Source organism: Bombina bombina, chromosome 1 (assembly GCF_027579735.1).
Source record: "Bombina bombina isolate aBomBom1 chromosome 1, aBomBom1.pri, whole genome shotgun sequence".
NCBI classification, from domain to species: Eukaryota; Metazoa; Chordata; class Amphibia; order Anura; family Bombinatoridae; genus Bombina; species Bombina bombina.
The window spans coordinates 290263879-290288810 of NC_069499.1; the positions used below are offsets into that span (position 1 = coordinate 290263879).

Consider the following 24932-nt stretch of genomic DNA (forward strand, 5'->3'; position numbering starts at 1 on the left):
CATCACTAATCAAAGTGTGCCAATTGTGTGCCAAGATCTGTTTTAGTGATGTCCAGTGGCAGTTGTACTCAGTCACCAATCTAATTTTTGATTCACCAGTCTTGTCTTTGGGTACCAGAAGGCTATCTCTATTCAGATGAGCCGCACCGGTTAGGGCCTGTTTCACTATCCTCTTAGAATATCCCCTATTCAAAAACCTTTTTTCCATTTCAGCCGCATGTTGATAATACTTCCCTTTTGTGGAACAATTCCGGCGTAGCCTAAGAAATTGGCCCTTGGGGATGCCTCTTTTAAGGTGACTAGGGTGATGACTGGAAGCGTGAAGAAGGCTATTGGTGGCCGTACTTTTGCGATAGTTTTCTGTCATTAAACAGCCATCTTTGATCTTCACATTTATATCCAAAAAGGATATTTCTTCCTTACTAAACTGTAAGGTAAGTGAGATATTGCTCTTATTCATATTTAAAGAATTCACAAATTCTTTCAGGTTCTGCTCCGAGCCTTCCCAGACGAGGAAAACATCATCCACATATCGTAGCCATATGTGAATGTTCTCGTCGAAGAGGGTATTCTGGTACACTTCTTCCATTTCCCAGATGCCTAGATGGAGACACGCATAAGTGGGAGCACATGTTGCTCCCATTGCTGTGCCCTGTTGCTGGGAATATATCTTGTTATCAAACATGAATACGTTGTTTGTAAGTGTAAATTTTAGCAGTTCAATCACAAAGTCAGTGTGTTGAACCGCGCTCATGCCCCTCGTCGATAGAAAATGCTTGCAGGCCCTGAGTCCTACTTTGTGTGGGATTGATGAATACAATCCCTCCACGTCAAGGGTGACAAGGATGGCATTCTCAGGGATCACCAGCCTGTCGATCTTTCGTAGGAAATCCGAGGTATCCATGATGTAAGATGGTAGGGTTATGAGGAAGGGTCTAAGAAAGGAGTCCACGTAGTTGCCCAGATTCTCGGTAAGGCTGCCTATACCTGCCACGATTGGTCTACCTGGTGGGTGGTTGGCATTCTTGTGGATCTTCGGGATACAGTAGAATACAGGCATCACCGGATGTTCTGGATATAAGTACTTAAACTCAGTGGATGTTATAATATCCTTACTCCTTGCTTCTTTCAAAATACTGAAAAGTGCAAATTGTAGTGCGGGGATAGGGTTAAACGTTAAACTCTTGTAGAATGTTTTGTCCAAGAGTTGGCGTTTAACCTCCAGAGTATACATGTTTTCGTCCCAGAGAACCAAATTGCCACCCTTATCCGCGGGTTTTATTACAAAGCCCTTGGCATTCATTAGCTGATTTAGTGCCTTTCTTTCAGGTTTTGTCAAATTGTCATTGACCAATCCAATAAAGGGTAGTTCTAAGATTTGTTTTTCAACCTCTCTGACGAAAATATTCACAGCTGGTACCATGGATAGCTGTGGCATGTATTTGGATTTTGCCTTAAAATTAGAGTGAAACCTCTTATACTGGATGGAATCTTCCATCTGCGAGGGGACATATTGACTGCCTTCACTATCTGCCAAAAGACTCTGAAGGTTTAATATACTGGATGTATCTTCTCTATTTAGAGCAACATCCTCCACCAGGTGTCTGCTTTTGCCTTTCATGATTTGCGATAGTACAACACGACGTGCAAATAGGTGTAGGTCTTTAATGAATTTAAACTTATTAAGTGAATTAGTAGGACAAAAGGTTAGTCCTTTTTTTAAAACCTCTATGTGCATGAGATTCAATTTGAAGGAGGACAAATTGATTATCTGGAGACCCTCTTCAGAGTTATTCAATATCCCCTTCGACCCCGGAACCCTCGCGATCTGCCCCGAGGGTAGTTCGCTTGGTTCTGGTCGTAACTCCGTTGCCAACGTTGTCTGGAGGGATACCTCCTCTCTTCTAAGTGTGTACCTGCTGTCTTCCCTCCTCCTTTTTCTTCCCCCTCTCCTCCTTCTCCTAAAAAAGACTGTGAGTTCCTACGGGTAGGTCTTCGGTGCTCAGATTCTATATCTGACCCATCAGTACCCGAGTCGTACAGATTGCAAGGTATGTTTGACTAGTATATCCCGCATGTAATAAAGCTGTCATCACTTTCTTAGATCCCTTTTTACGCTTTTACCTGCCCAGCAACTACCTCTTCACAGAGGTGCTGTGAGCAGCCGGGTGTAGGAAGTGTGACAGGCTTTACTCAAAGTCAGCTTTGTATTGTGCTGTATTTTCATATTTGGCAACTTGCTCCGCACATCCCCTGACCGGTCAGGTTCTGTCTATTGGACTCGAAAGGTCCCATAGTATTTGTTTCCTTTTGATGAATATTACTGTTGCAAACCGATTTTGTACTTCACACACAGTGTATTTTCCCATCCTTGCGGTGCAAGGGTGGAGGCAGGACTCCCGAATGCCATCTCCTCTACTACTTATGTATATAAATTGTGCTAGTAAATATTGATTATTTTCAAAAGAGTGCTGTTTCCCTGTCTTTTTTTCAACCTGGTGATTTTCCAGGATGAGTTCTCTTGTTATATTACACATTATAATATATATATATATATATATATATATATATATATATATACACACACACATACATATACATCTTTAGTAATGTATCTGTATGTATATCAATGTTAAAGCACTTTAGCTGCTTTTTTTCTCATATCTTTGAGCCCTTATAACTTTTGTTTGCAATCACCAAGATTACAAGTTGTGCACTAAACCCGGTGCGTAAATAACGCTAAAATTTAAGCGGTACCGCACTTTCCATAGCTCTGCCATTACAAGTTAAAGAAAAACCTTCTTTTGTTGTGCCGTATGGTGCGTTAAGCTCCATACCGCACAAAAGCCAAGGCCTGACTTGACTTGCTCATGCACGTTTTCCCCCATAGACATCAATGGAGAAAAAGTGTTCGAAAAAAATTAACCCCTGCGATCGCGGAATTGCAATCACTATAACGCTATCCCCATTGATGTCTATGGGGACAAGAAAGTTATGTAAAAACACCCTAACTTAAACCCCTAAATACTCCTAATCCGCCGCCCCCAGACATCGACATAGTTTTTTTTTTTATTTCACAGGTAAGTTTTTATTTATTTTATGGTAGTTATATTGTAAGCTTAATTAAAAATTAGGGGTGTTAGTTTAATCGAGTGTGTTGCGATGTGGGGGGCCGGTGGTTTAGGGGTGTGGTATACCTTTAACTATAACCCCTCCTATTTGGTCTCCACCCTATATAAGGACTACCTGTAACACTCATTGACTGCCTGATTATTGAAGTCTTAGCTACTCTGGTGTAGCTTTCCTTATCTCAGGTCTCCTATTGCTTGTATCCTGTGCAAGGTGGTTTACTTTGTTTACTCTAGCTGCTTCTTGAATCTCTTATGCTCAAATCGTTACTTTGTCATTACCGACTTTGGATCATTCAACGGCCGGATCTACTTTTTCACCGCTACCCGGAAGTAAGCCGCATTCACACACGCTGCCTCTCCAAACACGGATCTTCCAATGCGGTAACAGAAATATCACGGTCCTCAAGGTGGTAACGTATACGAACAATGCTAAAGCCTTTAAACTTCTTACCTGCTTGTTTTTGTTACCATACTGAATTATTGGGCATCTCCTATTACCTGCAACATCCAATATGAACAAACATTGTATGTCTGTGGAATGTCTGAACTTGTAAATATTTTAGGCTGTGTGTGATTGCGTGAAGTAAGAAGAATCATTTGTTTCTACCAATTCAGATTCTGAGCTTGTCAGTATTTCTTTTTCATCTGTGGCCTCCGGTTATATATATATATCTTGAACATAAGATATATATTATATTAAATATTCCTTATATTTATTAACACTTAAGTCAGTAGTTAATATACAAATTCATCATATATTAAATGTCTCATATTGTTTAATCAGGCTACATAGAAGTTGTTTTCTGATTACTACAAAAAAGAGCAACAAGCTCTAATTTTAGAGCTAACCTTTATAACCAATGTGCAAATACTTGTTTACTTAAATACGAAGCTCAGAATACCACATAATAATCAGGCCTAAAAAACCGAATTTTGAATTAATTAAACATTATGGATCCTAATGAAATAAAAAAGGAGTTTAATAATGTTTACCTTAAACTTGATTATTTAGCAAGAGCTGTGACTGAAGTGCAGACTGAAAATGCTGCACTGAAAACTATAGTTAAAGATTATGTTACACAAAAGCCTCATGACCCACCTGAACCTCATATTAATTATCCACAACCTTTTTCAGGGAAACGTTCTGAGTTCAGGGAATTTAAGAATGCCTGTAATTTATTATTTTCTCTTAGACCTAAGACTTATCATACTGAGCGGATTAAGGTTTGTACCACAATATCTTTTCTACAAGGTGAACCCAGGACTTGGGCTAATAGGTTTTTTGAAAACAATAACAATATCCTGGATTCATTACAAGATTTTTTTTCTGCTTTAACTAGTCTATATCAAGACTCAAATTCTCAAATAAATGCTGAAATGAGATTGAGGTCTTTGAAACAGGGTAAGAGAGATGTGGAGGATTATACCACTGAGTTTCAGATGTGGGCAGAGGACTCTCAGTGGAATGAAATCAGTTTGAAAAATCAATATCGTTTAGGTTTATCTGAAACACTCAAAGATGAACTTTCACGTCTTGAGATCCCAGATACCCTTGATGGTCTTATTAAATTAAGTACATCTTTAGATCGTCGTTTGAGAGAAAGGAGGGCAGAAAAGGCCTCTAATGATACCTCATATAGAAGACCTTACCAAGTCACAACAAGTCATGACAAAGCTCATGGCAGTGCTACCCCTATGGAGATTGGTGTACTTAGAGGACCTCTGCCACCAGAGGAAAAAATTAGAAGGAGGTTGGAAAATCTCTGTTTATATTGTGCTCAAAAAGAACATGTAGTATCTACTTGTCCTTTGTTGAAAAAACAAAAGAATGGTAAGAAAAAAACCAGTGACTTTATTTACAGCATAGCTAATGATACACACATGACTTTGTCTATTTCTTTACAGTGGGACCAGAAAAATATCCAAACCAAGGCATTAATTGATTCAGGAGCATCCGGAAATTACATTGATTCCACTTATGTAAATAAAAACCGAATACCTACTATTTGTAAACAAAATCCTGTATCTATTAAGCTGATAGATGGTTCATTAATAGAACAAGGACCTATTACACATCATACTATTCCCCTGCTTGTAACATCATTGCAGGGACACACTGAATATTTATCTTTTGATCTCATAACCATACATCAGCATACTCTCATCCTAGGCTATCCTTGGTTGAAGAAACACAACCCTCACATAAATTGGGTTTCAAATAAGGTAACATTAGATTCTGCTTTTTGTTCCCAAACTTGTTATCCACATCAAACCATAGCGTCACTTGATATTGGTTTACCCTCGTGTTATCAGGATTTGGCAGATGTATTTAATTTAAAAGAGGCAGAAAACCTTCCACCTCATAGGGAGTTTGACTGTCCTATCGATATAATACCTGGTTCCAAAATCCCTCATGGTAAGATCTATCCCCTCTCTCAAGAGGAACTCCAGTATATAAGAAACTACTTAGACGAAAATTTACGTAAGGGATTTATTTCACACTCCACATCCCCTGCAGCTGCAGGTATGTTTTTAGTAAGAAACAAGGATGGTACCATAAGACCTATTATTGATTATAGAGCATTAAATAACATCACAATAAAAAACAGATACCCGTTACCTTTAATACCTGAACTTTTGGAACGTCTAACTGGTGCAACTATTTACACCAAATTAGATTTAAAGGGAGCTTATAATTTGATTAGAATTAAAGAAGGTCACGAATGGAAAACGGCATTCAGGACCAGATATGGCCTTTTCCAATATAATGTAATGCCTTTTGGTCTGAGTAATGCGCCGGCAACTTTTCAGTTTTTTATAAATGAGATCTTTCGTGATCTGATAGACGTTTGTGTCATAATATACCTTGACGACATATTAATTTATTCTAGAACACCTCAAGAGCATGAAAAACATGTACGCTGGGTATTAACTCGTTTAAAAGAACACAAACTATATGCTAAACTGGAAAAATGTTCCTTTCATGTCACAGAAATAAAATTCTTGGGTTACATCATCAGTCCCAACAAAATTCAAATGGATCCGGAGAAGGTATCAGCAATTCTAAATTGGCCTACTCCTACTTCCACAAAATCTGTACAACGATTCATTGGTTTTGCGAATTTTTATAGGAAGTTTATAAAAAATTTCTCTTCAATCGTTAAACCATTAACAACACTCACTAGTGAAAAACAAAGATTTAAGTGGACCGAATCCGCTAGTCTTGCCTTTAATAAATTGAAAGAAAATTTTACTACAGCTCCCATTCTAGTTATGCCAGATTTTGATTCAGAATTTATCCTTGAAGTAGATGCATCCGACTCAGGTATCGGTGCAGTTTTATCACAACAAGATAAGAACAAGACTGAGATTCATCCTATTGCTTACTATTCAAAAATGTTAACTAGTGCTGAGAAAAACTATAGCATAGGAGATAAAGAACTTCTAGCTATAAAACGTGCTCTAGATCATTGGAGACATTTATTAGAAGGTTCTAAGCTACCTTTTAAGATTTATACTGACCATAAAAATCTTGAATTTCTAAAAACAAGTAAGACCTTGTCTGCAAGACAAGCAAGATGGTCTATATTTTTTGATCGTTTCGATTTTCTCTTAACCTACAGACCAGGACATTTAAATACCAAAGCCGATGCCCTCTCTAGATTACATGAACAAGACACTCATAATCAAATTTACCAAATCATTCCAAAAGAAAAAATTATAGGTTTATTAACACCTTTAGAAGAAGAGATCTTAAAAGAATTAAAACATGAACCACCACATGGAATAGACTGTCAAAAAGATTCCAAGACGGGTCTTTTCTATCATAATTCTAAACTATATATCCCCAAACAAATTAGATCTTCTATTCTTAAACAAACCCATGACGGGACACTAGCAGGCCATCCAGGTATTTCTAAAACTATAGACCTAACCAGGAGAAATTATTGGTGGCCACTCATGGATACCTATATTACAAACTATGTAAAACATTGTGATACCTGTGCCAGAAACAAGTTAACACACAAAAGACCATCAGGTCTTTTATCTCCTCTGCCTATTCCTGACAAACCCTGGAGTACCATATCAATGGACTTTATTGTCGAGTTACCTGAATCCCACCATTACAATACTATTTTAGTTGTCATTGATCATTTAACAAGACTGGCTCATTACATTCCCCTAAAAGGTCTCCCTACAGCTTTCACTACAGCTCACGTTTTCCTAGACAACATAGTTCGCTTACATGGACTGCCCAAAGTTATAATAACTGATCGTGGTACACAGTTTACCTCTAATTTTTGGAGATCCCTATGTAAGTTAATCAAAATTGATTCTAGATACTCGACTGCTTTTCACCCTCAGACAAATGGCCTTACAGAACGACTCAACCAAACCCTTGAGCAATATCTTCGTTGTTATATATCTCATCTGCAGGATGACTGGTCATCCTATTTACCTTTGGCTGAATTCTGTTATAACAATACTACTTCTACATCTACTAAACTATCCCCATTCTTCGTTACTTATGGATATCATCCTACTACTATTTCATTGTCCTCTCAACAAGTGAACTCTCCCTCAGCATTGGATATCGCAACTACCCTACAAGAAAGACTTAACATCCTGAAAAAACATCTTTCGGAAGCTAAAGATTATCAAAAAAGGTTATATGATACCCATCACACTGCTAGCCCGGCTTATCAGATTGGAGATTTGGTACTACTCTCGACAAAGAATCTCAAACTGTCAGTTCCTAGCAAAAAGTTAGCAAATCAATATTTGGGTCCTTTTAAGATTTCTAAAATAATCAACCTCAATGCTGTGAGATTAGAGCTTCCCCAGGATTTTAAGATTCACCCCTCTTTTCATGTCTCTCTGTTAAAGCCATATCTTCCTCCACCTCAGTCTCTCTCCTTGTCTCGACCACCTCCAATACTCGTTGATGATCGAGAGGAGTATGAAGTTGAAGCTGTATTGGATTCTAGGATCCATAGGAAGAGGTTAGAGTATCTTGTGAAATGGAAAGGTTATGGTTCGGAGGATAACTCTTGGCAGCTTCATTCTGATCTTCGCACTCCCCGTCTTCTACGAAATTTTCATCGCCGCTATCCTGAGAAACCTAGTTTGGAAACCCCTGGGGTGCTTCCTTGAAGGGGGGGAGATGTGGTATACCTTTAACTATAACCCCTCCTATTTGGTCTCCACCCTATATAAGGACTACCTGTAACACTCATTGACTGCCTGATTATTGAAGTCTTAGCTACTCTGGTGTAGCTTTCCTTATCTCAGGTCTCCTATTGCTTGTATCCTGTGCAAGGTGGTTTACTTTGTTTACTCTAGCTGCTTCTTGAATCTCTTATGCTCAAATCGTTACTTTGTCATTACCGACTTTGGATCATTCAACGGCCGGATCTACTTTTTCACCGCTACCCGGAAGTAAGCCGCATTCACACACGCTGCCTCTCCAAACACGGTTCTTCCAATGCGGTAACAGAAATATCACGGTCCTCAAGGTGGTAACGTATACGAACAATGCTAAAGCCTTTAAACTTCTTACCTGCTTGTTTTTGTTACCATACTGAATTATTGGGCATCTCCTATTACCTGCAACATCCAATATGAACAAACATTGTATGTCTGTGGAATGTCTGAACTTGTAAATATTTTAGGCTGTGTGTGATTGCGTGAAGTAAGAAGAATCATTTGTTTCTACCAATTCAGATTCTGAGCTTGTCAGTATTTCTTTTTCATCTGTGGCCTCCGGTTATATATATATATCTTGAACATAAGATATATATTATATTAAATATTCCTTATATTTATTAACACTTAAGTCAGTAGTTAATATACAAATTCATCATATATTAAATGTCTCATATTGTTTAATCAGGCTACATAGAAGTTGTTTTCTGATTACTACAAAAAAGAGCAACAAGCTCTAATTTTAGAGCTAACCTTTATAACCAATGTGCAAATACTTGTTTACTTAAATACGAAGCTCAGAATACCACAAGGGGTTAATAGGCTTATTATAGTAGTTGTGATGTGGGGGGCCGGCGGTTTAGGGGTTAATAGGTTTATTATAGTAGTTGCGATGTAGGGGGGCCGGTGGTTTAAGAGTTAATAGGTTTATTTAGTGTTGGTGATGTGGGGGGTCGGCGGTTTAGGGGTTAATACTTTATTTTAGTGTTAGCGATGTGGGTGGGTGGCAGATTAGTGGTTAATAGGTTTATTATAGTATTTGCGATGTGGGGAGATGGCAGTTTAGGGGTTAATAGGTAGTTTATGGGTGTTTAGTGTACTTTGTAACATTTTTGTTATGAGTTTTGTGAAACATTTTTGTTTCACAAAATCCATAACTACTGGTCTTTGAGTGCGGAATGGATTGTGGCGGTATAAGCTATAACGCTAGCGTAATAGCCGAACCGCACAACCTGTAATACGGGTGACCTGAAAATTCCACACTTAAAAATACATTTTTTGAGTGCGGAATGGAGAGTTGCGTAAAGGCTAAAATGCAAGCGGTATAGCCGAACCTCCGCGACTTGTAATACGGGAGACCTGCATATTCCGCACGCAAAGGTAAATTTTTCAGCAGTATAGCCGCACCACACAACTTGTAATCTTGCCAAATATTTTTGGCAAATAATTTTTATTAGACAGTGTTATTATGAGTGTAAGTGTACTTTGTAATGTACATTTTATGTGTTTTGCAACACTTTTTTTTTAGAAAACAGTTAACCAGAGCTCCGAGATTGCAGTAAGAATGGAAGAGTAAATCAAGATTGCACTAGCAAAATTGCGGTTGCGCTCAACTTGCAAAATCAGCGCAATTACAAATGCTCACAGAATCACAATATCGCTTGTGCAAAAATGTTTGCGCCTCACGTGTTGTCTAGCCCATAGTATTTGTTTTTCTATATTGATATTATTGTGTTTAGGAAATGTAAAACATCTGCTACAAATTACATTATATACCACCACATATTAATGTAATACTTAAATATTCCACAGATAGATATTTAATATTTCTGAGCTTATTTCTTTGAGCTTTTACATTTCAGAAGAAATTTCCATGAAGTTGCCAACTCACTGGAATCCAATGAACAATCAGTTTGAAGTGGTAACCCTGAATCCTGGATCCCAAGAATACAATGATGTTAAACACCATTTTTTATTGACCTTCCTTATGAAAATAATGAAGGTAATTATTTTTTGTTCAGTTACACCTATGGCTGTTTAGATTATATTGTAGCCAAGCAATGTTAAAAGCTGTTTTTCAAATCATCATAACATTGTTAATGCAATAAATTTGTCTGAAATATTGGATGTGTGTTATTGCTATAAATATTGTTATAAATAGCTGCAGAAAGCCATCACAACCCTTAAGTAGATTAAGCTCTCTAGCAGCATTGAATTGATAAACATAACTAATATTCTATTGGAGCTAGAACATACTATTGACTTCCTGCTGCTGACATAGTTCCCTCCACTGCAAATTAACTCTGTGACCTTACCCACTGTGAATAACCCTAATGGTTCTTTCCCAATCCCAAGCACCACAAATAAACCCTAACTGGGACCTCACCCATTACATATAACTCACCCCCATAGACCAAATACTCCCATAGTAAATAGCCCTGTGCTGACCCAGTATCCTAAATATGCCCCACCATGTCTGCTCAGAGAGTCAGCAGTGGCTTGATGCATAGTAAGTAAACTAGAGCCAAAAGAAAAATTCTCTAGAAAGAATCCTGTAGGTTATATTAAATGGGACAAAACAAATAAAAAAAATCCCTGCGGTTTTAAACCTGAGGAACCACCAGTGGACAGTGCTGGCAACTTAAATTGTAAAAATTAAAAAATGGAAAGAAAAAAGAAGCAACCCAAGGCACACTGTATATCTCAGTATAGCATTACAAACTTAAGTGTGAACCTTGCAAACAAGGGGTTCAAATATGATAAAACTTAGCTTTTCTTCCATGAGTTAAAACTTATTACAAAAAATTTTTAAAACACACAAGTGCCACGCCCCAAGGGCATTTACAATAAGTACACAATCTAAATCCTATTGAGTAGCATAAGAAAACCGAGGCCAGTACAAATTGGGCGATTATCCCCATTGGTGCATGTACAAAGCGTAAATAAAAAGAGAGAAGCGCTCAACCTGGGAACGAACAATAGCATAATAGCTTGTTCTATGGCTGGTTACCACCCTAGAAGCAGCCTCTTTTTGCTCGATATGTGCCTTTCACAGAAAAGAACTTTCCTGTAGCATATCAGTCTGATCCTGACTTCACAGTACAGTCCAGCCCCGAAATACCAGGCAATCCCCTTCTGAACAAGAGAAACAGCATAACCCCAGACGTACGTTTCGGCCTATTGTGGGCCTCGTCAGTGAGGTGCAGCCATATCCCTCTAGGCACACTGAGCAACGGGTCCACGTCTGGATTCCCGCATCACACTTAGGGAGACTTCCCTAAGTGTCATAATTTGCATAAATAAAAAGAGAGAAGCGCTCAACCTGGGAACGAACAATAGCATAATAGCTTGTTCCATGGCTGGTTACCACCCTAGAAGCAGCCTCTTTTTGCTTGATATGTGCCTTTCACAGAAAAGAACTTTCCTGTAGCATATCAGTCTGATCCTGACTTCACAGTACAGTCCAGCCCCGAAATACCAGGCAATCCCCTTCTGAACAAGAGAAACAGCATAACCCCAGACGTACGTTTCGGCCTATTGTGGGCCTCGTCAGTGAGGTGCAGCCATATCCCTCTAGGCACACTGAGCAACGGGTCCACGTCTGGATTCCCGCATCACACTTAGGGAGACTTCCCTAAGTGTCATAATTTGCATAAATAAAAAGAGAGAAGCGCTCAACCTGGGAACGAACAATAGCATAATAGCTTGTTCTATGGCTGGTTACCACCCTAGAAGCAGCCTCTTTTTGCTCGATATGTGCCTTTCACAGAAAAGAACTTTCCTGTAGCATATCAGTCTGATCCTGACTTCACAGTACAGTCCAGCCCCGAAATACCAGGCAATCCCCTTCTGAACAAGAGAAACAGCATAACCCCAGACGTACGTTTCGGCCTATTGTGGGCCTCGTCAGTGAGGTGCAGCCATATCCCTCTAGGCACACTGAGCAACGGGTCCACGTCTGGATTCCCGCATCACACTTAGGGAGACTTCCCTAAGTGTCATAATTTGCATAAATAAAAAGAGAGAAGCGCTCAACCTGGGAACGAACAATAGCATAATAGCTTGTTCTATGGCTGGTTACCACCCTAGAAGCAGCCTCTTTTTGCTCGATATGTGCCTTTCACAGAAAAGAACTTTCCTGTAGCATATCAGTCTGATCCTGACTTCACAGTACAGTCCAGCCCCGAAATACCAGGCAATCCCCTTCTGAACAAGAGAAACAGCATAACCCCAGACGTACGTTTCGGCCTATTGTGGGCCTCGTCAGTGAGGTGCAGCCATATCCCTCTAGGCACACTGAGCAACGGGTCCACGTCTGGATTCCCGCATCACACTTAGGGAGACTTCCCTAAGTGTCATAATTTGCATAAATAAAAAGAGAGAAGCGCTCAACCTGGGAACGAACAATAGCATAATAGCTTGTTCTATGGCTGGTTACCACCCTAGAAGCAGCCTCTTTTTGCTCGATATGTGCCTTTCACAGAAAAGAACTTTCCTGTAGCATATCAGTCTGATCCTGACTTCACAGTACAGTCCAGCCCCGAAATACCAGGCAATCCCCTTCTGAACAAGAGAAACAGCATAACCCCAGACGTACGTTTCGGCCTATTGTGGGCCTCGTCAGTGAGGTGCAGCCATATCCCTCTAGGCACACTGAGCAACGGGTCCACGTCTGGATTCCCGCATCACACTTAGGGAGACTTCCCTAAGTGTCATAATTTGCATAAATAAAAAGAGAGAAGCGCTCAACCTGGGAACGAACAATAGCATAATAGCTTGTTCTATGGCTGGTTACCACCCTAGAAGCAGCCTCTTTTTGCTCGATATGTGCCTTTCACAGAAAAGAACTTTCCTGTAGCATATCAGTCTGATCCTGACTTCACAGTACAGTCCAGCCCCGAAATACCAGGCAATCCCCTTCTGAACAAGAGAAACAGCATAACCCCAGACGTACGTTTCGGCCTATTGTGGGCCTCGTCAGTGAGGTGCAGCCATATCCCTCTAGGCACACTGAGCAACGGGTCCACGTCTGGATTCCCGCATCACACTTAGGGAGACTTCCCTAAGTGTCATAATTTGCATAAATAAAAAGAGAGAAGCGCTCAACCTGGGAACGAACAATAGCATAATAGCTTGTTCTATGGCTGGTTACCACCCTAGAAGCAGCCTCTTTTTGCTCGATATGTGCCTTTCACAGAAAAGAACTTTCCTGTAGCATATCAGTCTGATCCTGACTTCACAGTACAGTCCAGCCCCGAAATACCAGGCAATCCCCTTCTGAACAAGAGAAACAGCATAACCCCAGACGTACGTTTCGGCCTATTGTGGGCCTCGTCAGTGAGGTGCAGCCATATCCCTCTAGGCACACTGAGCAACGGGTCCACGTCTGGATTCCCGCATCACACTTAGGGAGACTTCCCTAAGTGTCATAATTTGCATAAATAAAAAGAGAGAAGCGCTCAACCTGGGAACGAACAATAGCATAATAGCTTGTTCTATGGCTGGTTACCACCCTAGAAGCAGCCTCTTTTTGCTCGATATGTGCCTTTCACAGAAAAGAACTTTCCTGTAGCATATCATTCTGATCCTGACTTCACAGTACAGTCCAGCCCCGAAATACCAGGCAATCCCCTTCTGAACAAGAGAAACAGCATAACCCCAGACGTACGTTTCGGCCTATTGTGGGCCTCGTCAGTGAGGTGCAGCCATATCCCTCTAGGCACACTGAGCAACGGGTCCACGTCTGGATTCCCGCATCACACTTAGGGAGACTTCCCTAAGTGTCATAATTTGCATAAATAAAAAGAGAGAAGCGCTCAACCTGGGAACGAACAATAGCATAATAGCTTGTTCTATGGCTGGTTACCACCCTAGAAGCAGCCTCTTTTTGCTCGATATGTGCCTTTCACAGAAAAGAACTTTCCTGTAGCATATCAGTCTGATCCTGACTTCACAGTACAGTCCAGCCCCGAAATACCAGGCAATCCCCTTCTGAACAAGAGAAACAGCATAACCCCAGACGTACGTTTCGGCCTATTGTGGGCCTCGTCAGTGAGGTGCAGCCATATCCCTCTAGGCACACTGAGCAACGGGTCCACGTCTGGATTCCCGCATCACACTTAGGGAGACTTCCCTAAGTGTCATAATTTGCATAAATAAAAAGAGAGAAGCGCTCAACCTGGGAACGAACAATAGCATAATAGCTTGTTCTATGGCTGGTTACCACCCTAGAAGCAGCCTCTTTTTGCTCGATATGTGCCTTTCACAGAAAAGAACTTTCCTGTAGCATATCAGTCTGATCCTGACTTCACAGTACAGTCCAGCCCCGAAATACCAGGCAATCCCCTTCTGAACAAGAGAAACAGCATAACCCCAGACGTACGTTTCGGCCTATTGTGGGCCTCGTCAGTGAGGTGCAGCCATATCCCTCTAGGCACACTGAGCAACGGGTCCACGTCTGGATTCCCGCATCACACTTAGGGAGACTTCCCTAAGTGTCATAATTTGCATAAATAAAAAGAGAGAAGCGCTCAACCTGGGAGCGTCCAGCAAAGATCTTTGCATAGTGCTATTAGATGACTGTAATTCCCAAAAGGGCGAAATAAAGAGGGACACTATCTTCTTTTTAGCCTGGGTATCCCTGTACCTGGTGTCTGATGCTCTATTTGCTGCATATTGTAGTATATAGAAATATAACTCACAGATGTTTATATTTAAATAGAGAACATCATACTAGACCATGTGATGTCTTTACAACATTTTTGACTACCCTCTAGGTTAAAGTGCACACACGTTAGTCATTCGGCTGAACATTGCACATTGCTCAACAAAAATTAAAGGGAAAATAAGCTTTATTGATATCACCACCTCATAAATGGACCTTAGTGTCCTGAAATTTTTCAACATTTTCCACTCTCAGATGTAAGTCCTTTAGAACAGCTTTTCCAAACCGTTTTTGTACAAATTAAAGTCTATGGTGATTTTTGTTAATATATTCTTTTGATTCTAATTTGTTTCTAAAGGTTTAGATCAGGGTTCTATAAACCTGGTTGCCAGGGTGCCATTGGTGCCTTACAATTAGGCCCGGGCAACTAATTGCTTTGTGACAGTGTCAGGCTACCATTTCTCAACTCCTCATTGTCACCACTATTTCTACAAATACGGAGCCTGCACATTTAAATAATATCTCTGTGTCAGCATGTGGTACTGGTTGTGACCTGCAGGTACCATGGGCCTGAGTGATCAGACACAGGGAAGTGGGGAGGGTGGAGTGTACAAGTACAGAGCAGCTGTATGGTTACTTAAAACAGAAAAGTATTTAAAGATATTGTAAATGATATTAGCACATCTTACCCAGAATCCTCTGGTGCATTGATAACAGTCAGCTAGATTACAAGTTTTGTGTTACAGTTTTAATGCTGAAAAAATGGCCATTTCAGTGTAAAAACAGTAACGCAGCCATTACAAGTCGTGTCGGTATAGCTATACCGCAAGCATTTTAGCCTGTAATGCAACGTAAATCCTGCACTCAAAAAATGCAGTTTTTGCGTGGGATTTCCACAGCGTCGGTATTACAGGTTGTGCGGTGAGGCTAAAAAGCTTGCATTACAATCTATACCGACACGATCCATACTGCCATCTAAGAGCAGTAGTTATGGAATTTGTGTAACAATGTTTCACAAAACTCATAACTAAACTGTTACAAAGTACACTAACACCCATAAACTACCTATTTACCTCTAAACCGAGGCCCTCCCGCATCGCAAACACTGTAATAAACTTATTAACCCCTAATCTGCCGCCCACCCACATCCCCACCACTATAATAAAGTTATTAACCCCTATTCCGCCGCTCCCCGCCACCACTAACTAAACCTATTAACCCCTAAACCGCCACCCCTCCCTACATTGTCACTACTAAATAAATCTATTAACCCCTAAACTGCCAGCCCCCCCACATCACCACTAATAAATTAAGCTTTTAACCCCTAAACCTATCACCCCCTAACTTTAAATTAAAATTAAAATATCCCTATCTTAAAATACATAAAAACTTACCTGTGAAATTAAAAAAACCTAAGTTTAAACTAACAATTAACCTAACTTAACTATTTTACTAAACTAGTATACTAAAATTAAAATAACTACCAATTAAAAAACTAAATTACATATTAAAAAAAACTTAACACTACTAAATTCCGAAAAATAACAAACACTAAATTACAAAAAATAATAAACGAAATTATCAAAAATAAAAACAATTACACCTAATCTAATAGCCCTATAAAAATAAAAAAGACCCCCAAAAATAAAAATACCCCAAGCCTACAAAAAACTACCAATAGCCCTTAAAAGGGCCTTTTGTAGGGCATTGTCCTAAAGAAATCATCTCTTTTACCTGGAAAAAAAAATACAAAGACCCCCCAACAGTAAAACCCACCACCCAACCAACCCCCCCAAAATTAAAAACCTAACTCTAACAAAAACCTAAGCTACCCATTGCCCTGAAAAGGGCATTTGTATGGGCATTGCCCTTAAAAGGGCATTCAGCTCTTTTACATTGCCCTGAAAAGGGCATTCAGCTCTTTTACCTAAAAAAAAAAAACCCCCACCAAAAAGACTTTAAAAAAACCTAACACTAACCCCCGAAGATCCACTCAGTTTCTGAAATCCGGACATCCATCGTCATCCAGGTGGCGAGAAGTCTTCATCCAGGCGGTGAGAAGTCTTCATCCAGGCGGCATCTTCTATCTTCATCCCGGCGGCGTCTTCTATCTTCATCCCAGTGGCACGGAGCAGATCCATCCTTGAAGACATCCGGTTCGGAGTGTCCTCTTCATATGGTCACCGCCATTCACTGGATCTTCAATGCAAGGGAGCCTTTTCAAAATTGCATCCCTTGCATTCCTATTGGCTGATTTGATTCTTGAAATTCAAATCAGCCAATAGAATGAGAGCTACTCAAATCCTATTGGCTGTTCAAATCAGCCAATAGGATGAGAGCTAATGAAATTATTTTGGCTATTCAAATCAGCCAATAGAATTTCAATAGGCTAGGGTTTTTTTTATTTTTTGGGGGGGGGCTTTTTTATTTTTATAGGGCTATTAGATTAGGTGTAATTGTTTTTATTTTTTATAATTTACGGCTAGATTACGAGTTTTGCGGTACGGGTGAAAAAGCAGCGTTAAGGCTCTTTTTCACTACCGCTGGTATTACGAGTCTTGCAGGTTTAGCTGCACCGCACACTTTTTTGGCCGGAACGCAACATAACTACTGCAGCTTTCAAAAAGTCCTTTTTCAATGGGACTTCCATAGTGCCGGTATTACAAGTCTGGCTGTCTGGCCAAAAACTGAGCGGTACAGCCTAAAACTACAAGATCCATAACGTAAACTGAAAGTCAGTAGTTATGGGTTTTATGCTACAACGCCGTAACATAAAACTCATAACTAAAGTGCTAAAAAGTACACTAGCACCCATAAACTACCTATTAACCCCTAAACCGTGGCCTTCCCGCATCGCAAACACTAAAATAAAATTATTAACCCCTAATCTGCCGCTCCGGACATCGCCGCCACTAGAATAAACATATTAACCCATAAACCGCCACACTCCTGCATCACAAACACTAGTTAAATATTATTAACCCCTAATCTGCTGTCCCTAACATCGCCGCAACCTACATTACTGTTATTAACCCCTAATCTGCCGCCCCCAATGTTGTCGCTAACTAAAGTTATAACTATACTAAAGTTATAAACCCCTACACCTAACCCTAAGTCTAACCCTAACACCCTTAACTTTAATATAATTAAAATAAATCTAAATAAAAATTACTATCATTAACTAAATAATTCCTATTTAAAACGAAATACTTACCTGTAAAATAAACCCTAAGCTAGCTACAATATAACTAATAGTTACATTGTAGCTATCTTAGGTTTTATTTTTATTTCAAAGGCAAGTTTGTATTTATTTTAACTAGGTAGACTAGTTAGTAAATAGTTATTAACCTATTTAAAATAAATACAAATTTACCTGTAAAATAAAACCTAACCTGTCTTACACTAACACCTAACCTTACACTACAATTAAATAAATTACATTAATTAAATCCAATTAACTAAATTAAAAAAACCCCCACTAAATTACAGAAAATAAAAAATAAATTATCAGATATTTAAACTAATTACACCTAATCTAATAGCCCTATCAAAATAAAAAAGCCCCCCCCCCCCCCCAAAATAAAAATAAAAACCCTAGCCCAAACTAAACTACCAATAGCCCTTAAAAGGGCCTTTTGCGGGGCATTGCCCCAAAGAAATCAGCTCTTTTAATTGTAAAAAAAAAATACAAACAACCCCCCAACAGTAAAACCCTCCACTCACACAACCAATCCCCCAAATAAAATCCTAACTTAAAAACCTCAGCTCCCCTTTGCCCTGAAAAGGGCATTTGGATGGGCATTGCCCTTAAAAGGGCATTTAGCTCTTTTTCCGCACAAAAGCCCTAATCTAAAAATAAAACCCACCCAATAAACCCTTAAAAAAACCTAACACTAACCCCTGAAGATCCACTTACAGTTTTTGAAGACCCGACATCCATCCTCAACGAAGCCGGCAGAAGTCCTCAACAAAATTAAAGGTTAAAAAATACTACTGGCTGATGCAATCAGCCAATAGGATTGAGCTTCAATCCTATTGGCTGATCCAATCAGCCAATAGGATTGAGCTTGCATTCTATTGGCTGATTGGAACAGCCAATAGGATTTTTTCACCTTTAATTGCGATTGGCTGATAGAATTCAATCATAATTCAATCAATCATAATTCAAAGCACGCCATCTTGGATGACGTCACTTAAAGGAACCTTCATTCTTCAGTTGCCGTGGAAAGAAGAGGATGCTCTGCCCCGGATGTCTTGAAGATGGAGCCGCTCTGCGCCGGATGGATGAAGATAGAAGATGCCGTCTGGATGAAGACTTCTGCCGGCTTGGATGAAGACTTCGGCCGCTTCGTTGAGGACTTCTGCCGGCTTCGTTGAGGATGGATGTCGGGTCTTCAAAAACTGTAAGTGGATCTTCGGGGGTTAGTGTTAGGTTTTTTTAAGGGTTTATTGGGTGGGTTTTATTTTTAGATTAGGGATTTTGGGCGGAAAAAGAGCTAAATGCCCTTTTAAGGGCAATGCCCATCAAAATGCCCTTTTCAGGGCAATGGGGAGCTTAGATTTTTTTAGTTAGGATTTTATTTGGGGGGTTGGTTGTGTGGGTGGTGGGTTTTACTGTTGGGGGGTTGTTTGTATTTTTTTTTACAGGTAAAAGAGATGATTTCTTTGGGGTAATGCCCCGCAAAAGGCCCTTTTAAGGGCTATTGGTAGTTTAGTTTAGGCTAGGTTTTTTTTATTTTGGGGGTGATTTTTTATTTTGATAGGGCTATTAGATTAGTTGTAATTAGTTTAAATATCTGATAATTTATTTTGTATTTTGTGTAATTTAGTGTTTTATTTTGTAATTTAGTTAATTGTATTTAATTAATGTAATTTATTTAATTGTAGTGTAAGGTTAGGTGTTAGTGTAAGACAGGTTAGGTTTTATTTTACAGGTAAATTTGTATTTATTTTAGCTAGGTAGTCAGTAAATAGTTAATAACTATTTACTAACTAGTCTACCTAGTTAAAATAAATACAAACTTGCCTGTGAAAAAAAACAACCTAAGCTAGCTACAATGTAACTATTAGTTATATTGTAGCTATCTTAGGGCTTATTTTACAGGTAAGTATTTAGTTTTAAATAAGTATTTAGTTAATGATAGGAATTTATTATTAGATTTATTTTAATTATATTAAAGTAGGGGGTGTTATGGTTAGTCTTAGGGTTAGGTTTAGGGGTTTATAACTTTAGCATAGGGGTGGCGACAATGGGGGCGGCAGATTAGGGGTTAATAAATGTAAGTAGGTGGCGGCAATGTTAGAGGCGGTTGATTAGGGGTTAATAAATGTAGGTAGGTGGTAGCGATGTCGGGGGCGGCAGATTAGGGGTTAATAGGTATAATGTAGGTGTCGGCGATGTCGGGGGCGGCAGATTAGGGGTGTTTAGACTCAGGGTTTATGTTAGGGTGTTAGGTGTAAACATAACTTTTTATTTCCCCAAAGGAATCAATGGGGCTGCGTTACGGAGCTTTACGCTCATTTATTGCAGGTGTTAGACTTTTTTTCCGCTGGCTCTACCCATTGATGTCTATGGGGAAATCATGCACGAGCACGTAAAACCATCTCACCGCGGCGCTGGTATTGGAGTGCGGTATGGAGCTCAATTTTGCTCTACACTCACTTCTCTATGGGTTTATGCAAACCTGTAATAGCAGCGCTATAGGGAGGTGAGCGGTGACAAAAACTTTCAAGTTAGCACCAAGCAGCTCTTACCGCAAAATTCATAATCTAGCCGTTAGTTGGTTATTTTTCATAATTTAGTGTTTGTTATATTTCATAATTTAGTATTTTTTATTTTTCGTAATTTTAGACTTAAATTATTTTAGTAGTGTTAGGTTTTTTTAATGTGTAATTTAGTTTTTTTAATTGGTAGTTATTTTAATTTTAGTATAATAGTTATGTTAGGTTAATTTATAGTTTAAACTTTAGTTTTTAATTTCACAGGTGTTTATTTATTTTAAGATTAGAGGTTAATAACTTTATTTCAGTGTCGGCGATGTCGGGGGCAGCAGATTAGCAGTGTTTAGACGTGGGGTTTATGTTAGGGTGTTTAAACGTAACTTTTTTTTTTCCCCATAGACATCAATGGGGTTGCGTTACGGAGCTTTTCATTCCACACTTCAGGTGTTAGTTTTTTTTTCTAACTCTCTCCCCATTGATGTCTATGGGGAAAGCGTGCACGAGCACGTAAAAGCAGCCCTTAGCTTTTGTGCGGTATGGAGCTTATCGCCACCATATAGCACGCACAAGGAGGCTTTTCAGAAACTTGTAATGGCAGCGCTATGGAGGGTGAAATAGTGAAACTTTTGTTGCATTCATTTCGCACCCTCTATAGCATAAAACTCGTAATCTAGGCGTTTGTATGCTGAGTATCTCTTGGTAAGGCAAGCAGGGATACTTGCTTAGATGTCCTAATTGCCTATGCAATAATTTATGTTAATATATATAAATATATACAGTATGTATATATATATATATATATATATATATATATATATACACAACCAACTATAAGAAAAGATAGGAACATACAAATCAATGAACCATAAGAAAGATAGGGAATCAAGCACTCTTCTAAAAATAAGCAAACAAAATTTATTGTTCAAGAATATAGGAGTTCAATCTCTGATCAATATAATCATAATATACAACCATTAGGTTATTTGGAAAATGAGTCGTTATATACAAGTGTATATTACCACAAAGTGGCAATTGGATCACCCGAGCATGTGACCAACCCGGAAGTGAATTCGATGTGATACATGCCATGCTGATTTGGCGTGCACAGCGTAGCTTGGAACAGCAGCCTTAACGGACAGCTAACGGAAAGCTTTTACAGTAACGAACAGTCAAGCATTTCTGCAGCAGGAATCGGATCATTCTAGTGGACTTTACTTCACATATTGGATTCAGATAAGTGCACGAATACATCCACTTGAGTGTTCTGGAAAGTGAATGAACTTTTGGCAATACCACAACATGTGGAGGGTCAGCTTGGTCTGACTCTGTTTGCATAATACTTTACTGTGCTGCTTTGTGAATTGCTTGCTTTTCTGCCATCTTATATTAACACCTGCTTGTTTTGGCTTATTATGCACTAGGACTGCTTTTAGCAATACCGCAAAATGTGAAGGATCAGCCTGGTCTGACTCTGCTTGCATAACATTATATAGAGCTCTTTTGAGATTTGCTTTTCCGTGTCCAATAATATATGTTTGCTTCTGCATATTATATATTTCTGATGCTTTCATATATAATCGTTCAAATATATCTGCTCATTATTAGCATCCCACAATACTTAGATCCCAGTTACTCACCTGTCCGGTTATGATCCCTTGTACATACTTGGGTACCGTGTAGAGTTTGGGTGTAGTGTGTGTGGGGTTCTATTGAATGATATATATACTACATGCTACTAGTATAAGGTGTGCACATCTTGAGGGTATGTCAAAATTGTCTGTCACGTGACTTTTTGGTAATATACACTTGTATATAACGACTAATTTTCCAAAAAACCTAATGGTTGTATATTATGATTATATTGATCAGAGATTGAACTCCTATATTCTTGAACAATAAATTTTGTTTGCTTATTTTTAGAAGAATGCTTGATTCCCTATCTTTCTTATGGTACATTGATTTGTATGTTCCTATATATTTCTTATAGTTGGTTGTGTATACATTTTTAAATAGGGTCTGCACCACCTAGATATTTTTTTCAATACCAACAACAAAGGTATTGATTTAATATACATTTATATTGACCGTTTGTCCAATACCCCTTGGTTTTTCATATATATATATATATATATATATATATATATATATATATATATATATATATATATATATATATATATAATCTTCCTTATAGTAGATAAGCACTCGTGACTCAATTAGTATTATCCATCACCAAATCTTTATTTAAGATGTCATCTTTGTGATAACATCTTGAATAAAGATTTGGTGATGGATAATACTAATTAATGGGACACTAAACCCAAATGCTTTCTTTAATGAGTCAGATAGAGCAGGCAATTTTAAGCAACTTTCTAATTTACTCATATTATCATTTTTATTCATTCTCTTGCTATCTTTATTTAAAAAGCAGGAATGTAAAGCTTAGGAGCCTGTCCATTTTTGGTTCAGACTTCGGTTATGCTTGTTTATTGATTTGTTAAATGTAGCCACCAATAAGCAAGCGCTATCCAGGGTGCTGAACTTAAAATGGCCTGGCACTACCCCTATGACAAACTCCAGCCCTCAAATGCCAATATAATGTCAGATTCAAGAACTTTTTCGAGATTTGTGTGGTGAATGCATCAAAGTGAGTGAGCAGCTGACCAGCCAGGCAATGAAATTCAATCTGGCCTCTTAGGTGTGCCGGAGGTAGAACTGGGAAACACTAATTCACGTGATAGACTAAATATTTACTTTAGCTACATCAGGGCAAGTCACTAAGTACCCCTTGCCAATGCTCCAAGTACCTTCAGGGGTACATGCACTACAGGTTGAGAAACAATTACCTAAGATACAGTGATTCTAGGGGCACATTCCAACCAAGAGGCTTTTGCTAAAATGCTTTATATGTATAGACCTTCCATAATCACTTTTAGCAATAGTGTAAATATTAGACCCTCCTTACATTTGCTTGCTGGCCAGTCCCTTGTCTAGGCCAGTGAACTAAAACAAATGAAATGACTGCAACTGCCATAAAAATTGTTGATTTTAGTCACACACTGTTAGTGATGGATAATTAGATGGATGGTACAGAATACAAATAAGGCATAATATTTGAGGTGTCCCCTAGGGCACCTTAGCGTTGGGACTGGATAGCTGTAGTTCTCGGCTAGATAAATACTAAAACCCATTTTGTGTATTCTTAAGAGTCTTTTTCCACAAAATTTGTGAAATGAACGGCTTTTTATTGTTTCAATAGATTGAAAGAATACAAAACCAATTCCTCTGGCAAAACTACCAGATTAAAAAGCAGAGCATGGACAACAAGAACGGAAATACAAACAATGAGAAGCAACTTTTTCATGGGACGGACCCTAATACAGTAAAACAAGTCAATCAAAATGGATTCAATCGAAGTTTTGCTGGAAAGAATGGTGAGATGATAATCTGAAGTAATCTAACTTAAACACATTCAGGAACAAGTTCTCAAGATAGCTTATGTGTTTTTATATCATAGCTGAAAAACTCCTAAAACGCACCCATCCTAATTTATTATAAAAATATGGTAACAGGCACATTTCACATTGGATAATAAACATAAAAAAAAAATAAACATCGAAGTCTACCAAAGTAGTCTAGCTGCAGACTGGAGCTCCACTCTAGACGACAGGAAACATGTGACCTCCACTGACTCTAGACAGGAAACATGTGACCTCCACTGACTCTAGACAGGAAACATGTGACCTACACTCAAAGCTTTTTAATCAACTTTAATGTAACAAACAACCTATAGACAATCATTCTGAAAACAAAACATTTTTCAGCTTTCTTGTTCTTCTTAATGTGCACTCACAGTGGTTTATGCTGATTGTCATTTATAAGGTAACCACTGTGAGTGCACATTAAGAACAAGAAAGCTGCAAAATGTTTCGTTTTCAGAATGATTGTCTATAGGTTGTTTGTTACATTAAAGTTGATTTAAAAAAACAACAAAGCTTTGAGTGGAGGTCACATGTTTCCTGTCTACAGTGGAGCTCCAGTCTGCAGCTAGACCCTTCTCAAGTCTACTGCAAATCACTAAAAATCCTTTTGCTAAGCAGTTTAGTGTAACTTGTAAACTGGTCACCTATCCTTTTGATGGGTCAAATGGGAGACAAAGGAAAGGGAAATTTAGTAATGGTTAGACCAAACAGATACTATGGGGGGTAGTT

The 24932-nt window shown here is 38.8% G+C and overlaps 1 protein-coding gene across 1 annotated transcript in view; it reads left to right on the forward strand.

The window, feature by feature from the left end:
* Positions 1–24932, forward strand: part of LOC128645216 (protein mono-ADP-ribosyltransferase PARP14-like) — a 279860-nt gene that overhangs the window by 210202 nt on the left and 44726 nt on the right. Inside the window, exons 16-17 of the mRNA XM_053698040.1 lie at positions 10199–10338; positions 23981–24155. Of these exons, the coding sequence (XP_053554015.1) occupies positions 10199–10338; positions 23981–24155 (315 nt within the window). The remainder of the gene's footprint in view (positions 1–10198; positions 10339–23980; positions 24156–24932) is intronic.